Source organism: Chrysochloris asiatica, unplaced genomic scaffold (assembly GCF_000296735.1).
Source record: "Chrysochloris asiatica unplaced genomic scaffold, ChrAsi1.0 scaffold00018, whole genome shotgun sequence".
NCBI classification, from domain to species: Eukaryota; Metazoa; Chordata; class Mammalia; order Afrosoricida; family Chrysochloridae; genus Chrysochloris; species Chrysochloris asiatica.
In genome coordinates, this window is record NW_006408536.1 from 14,891,680 (window position 1) to 14,893,908 (window position 2,229).

General features: G+C 35.0%; 1 protein-coding gene across 1 annotated transcript in view; it reads left to right on the plus strand.

The window, feature by feature from the left end:
• The window catches only part of EIF1AX (eukaryotic translation initiation factor 1A, X-linked), a 23,058-nt gene extending 22,136 nt beyond the window's left edge, over positions 1–922 (plus strand). The window contains exon 7 of the mRNA XM_006835587.1: positions 694–922. Coding sequence (XP_006835650.1) covers positions 694–699 — 6 coding nt within the window. The 3' untranslated portion in view covers positions 700–922. The remainder of the gene's footprint in view (positions 1–693) is intronic.
• Positions 923–2,229: the final 1,307 nt, after the last annotated feature.

Genomic DNA, 2,229 nt, shown 5'->3' on the forward strand with positions numbered 1-2,229 from the left:
TTCGAGGGTGTAAATCTTTACGGGAGTAGAAAGCCTCATCTTTCTCCCGCGGAGCGGCTGGTAGTTTCGAACCGCTGACCTTAAGGTTCACAGCTCGATTCGTAACCACTACGCTACCAGAGCTCCTTGGAAGGTGTAGATAGGACTACATTTTTCCTTAGAAAACAAGTTTATGGATCTATGCCAACATTTCTCAAAACTGAGCCCAGCAGACTGGTAGGGGGAAAGATGATTCAATGAAAGGCATTTGAGTTACCTGGAACATTTTGTCATGTGAAATCACTGGAGGGGACCCTACCTCCTTGCTGAGACATTTCTATAGACGTTCGACACCTGTTCTGCCTTTGACTGCAAGCCAAAGACTTTGGCAAGTATCACACCTGTCCCATTCTGAAAGAAATTCTGCTCCCAGCCCCCAAATACAAAATCTAATCACTAGTACAAAAGGAAGGAAGGAGGTACTAAGCTTTATTAAAGATTATTCTACATAACAAAGAACATTCAGGAATAAATAATAAAAATGTACTGTAGCAGTCCTGATAGAGAAATCTTGTCCCCAATTTCCTCTTCAAATGATTTGTTTCCTAGATATGATCTAAGGGGGGATGAAAGTCTCTCTTATATGTTATAGAATATTGTAATACAAGAATTTGGTTTGTTTGTTTAACAACTTGTTGCTCTTTTCACTTTCAGATCTAAATTGAACCCAGCGTTTTACATTCCATAATATCTGAGGATTGTCCTACAATTTGGTTGTGAGCTCTGACTCATTGTAGAAGATTAAAATTTCATTAGCATGAGTATGCAATTTGTTCAAGCAGACTGATTTGTTTTAAGGTATTAGTGTTTAAAAATGGAGAATGCAGAAATATCTTAAGTGAAATGTTAAACCCACTTTGTTCTTTTAATGTAATAGAGTTTACTGAAAAAGACATTTACTGTTTTTTTTTAAAAAAAATGCAATACTGCCTTTCCTACTTTGACTACTTCGCTTTAAGGAAATGGATATTTCGAATGAATTATTTGTCCTCTACTCTTTGTAGATTTAGATTAAGCCCTCGTTTTGACTGGTCTATTGGCTGTACAGAGTCTTTCTGTATATTTCAGTTACCTAGGTACTTCCTTGAGATTTTGATAACAGTTGAAAAGAGACAGAAGTTTGCATTTGAAGTTAAATGAGTAGTTCTGTTTTTTCATATTTAAGTAGCATGTGGCTATTTTTGATAATTTTGATATCACGTCATTCTTTTCACAGTCTTGTGTTGCCACCATAAACATCAATGAAAAGACATTTCCAAATGCCAAATGCCGTTTTTAGAAACTTCAGTTTTAATAGCAATTTTGAATTTGTGAAGTTAGTATTTGCTGAAATTGAACTCTAGGTGGCACCAAACTATCTCAACATTGGAATTATGGATATAATTGCAACAGTTTGGGGTTGTTTTTTTTTTTGTTGTTGTTTTTTAACACTATATGCATAGGAGGAGTCCTGGTGTGTTGCTATGGGTTAATAAACCAGACTGAACTACAAGGTTGGTGGTTCAAGCTCACCATTGGCTCCTTGGAAGCCCTATACTGGGTCGCTATAGGTCGGAACCAACTCGACGGCACTTAACAACAACATATGCATAGGAAATTTCCCAAACATTATATTCTAATGAGGTGCATGTATGTAGTTTTACAGAACAAAAGGGTTCTCTTTAACATGTCATTTTCAAAAGTCATAATCTATAATTTGGAGTGATTTATAAACACATTACAAATTAAAATATAATTTCATAACAATTTGTATAAATTAAATCTTTCCCAGAATGTCCCTAAGCTAGAAAAATAGGAGGGAACCACAGCTTAATGAAAAGACAAGTTCAATTTCTGACTGGAAAATCTGCAGCTAAGAAACAAAAGAAAATGTTGAGCTACAGAGTATATTATACCCTTATTTTTATGTTAAGAATATATTTTATTGTGTGTACATTTTTCTTTGTATTTTGTTGGAGGTTTAAGCTTACTTTTTGTTTTTAAAGTTACCAGCTCTATTAAGTTGAAGATAGGAGCTGGGGTATTAGACTTCACTGGCCACATTTAAATCTTATGCAACTTTAGAAGAGATCCTTCATATAGTTTGTGAATTGGTCTCCAGAGAACTTTTCAGTGATGAGAAGTTACATAAAGGAAAATAAACCTTCAGATGGCTTCATAACACCAACAATCATCCCTAATTCCTCTGTT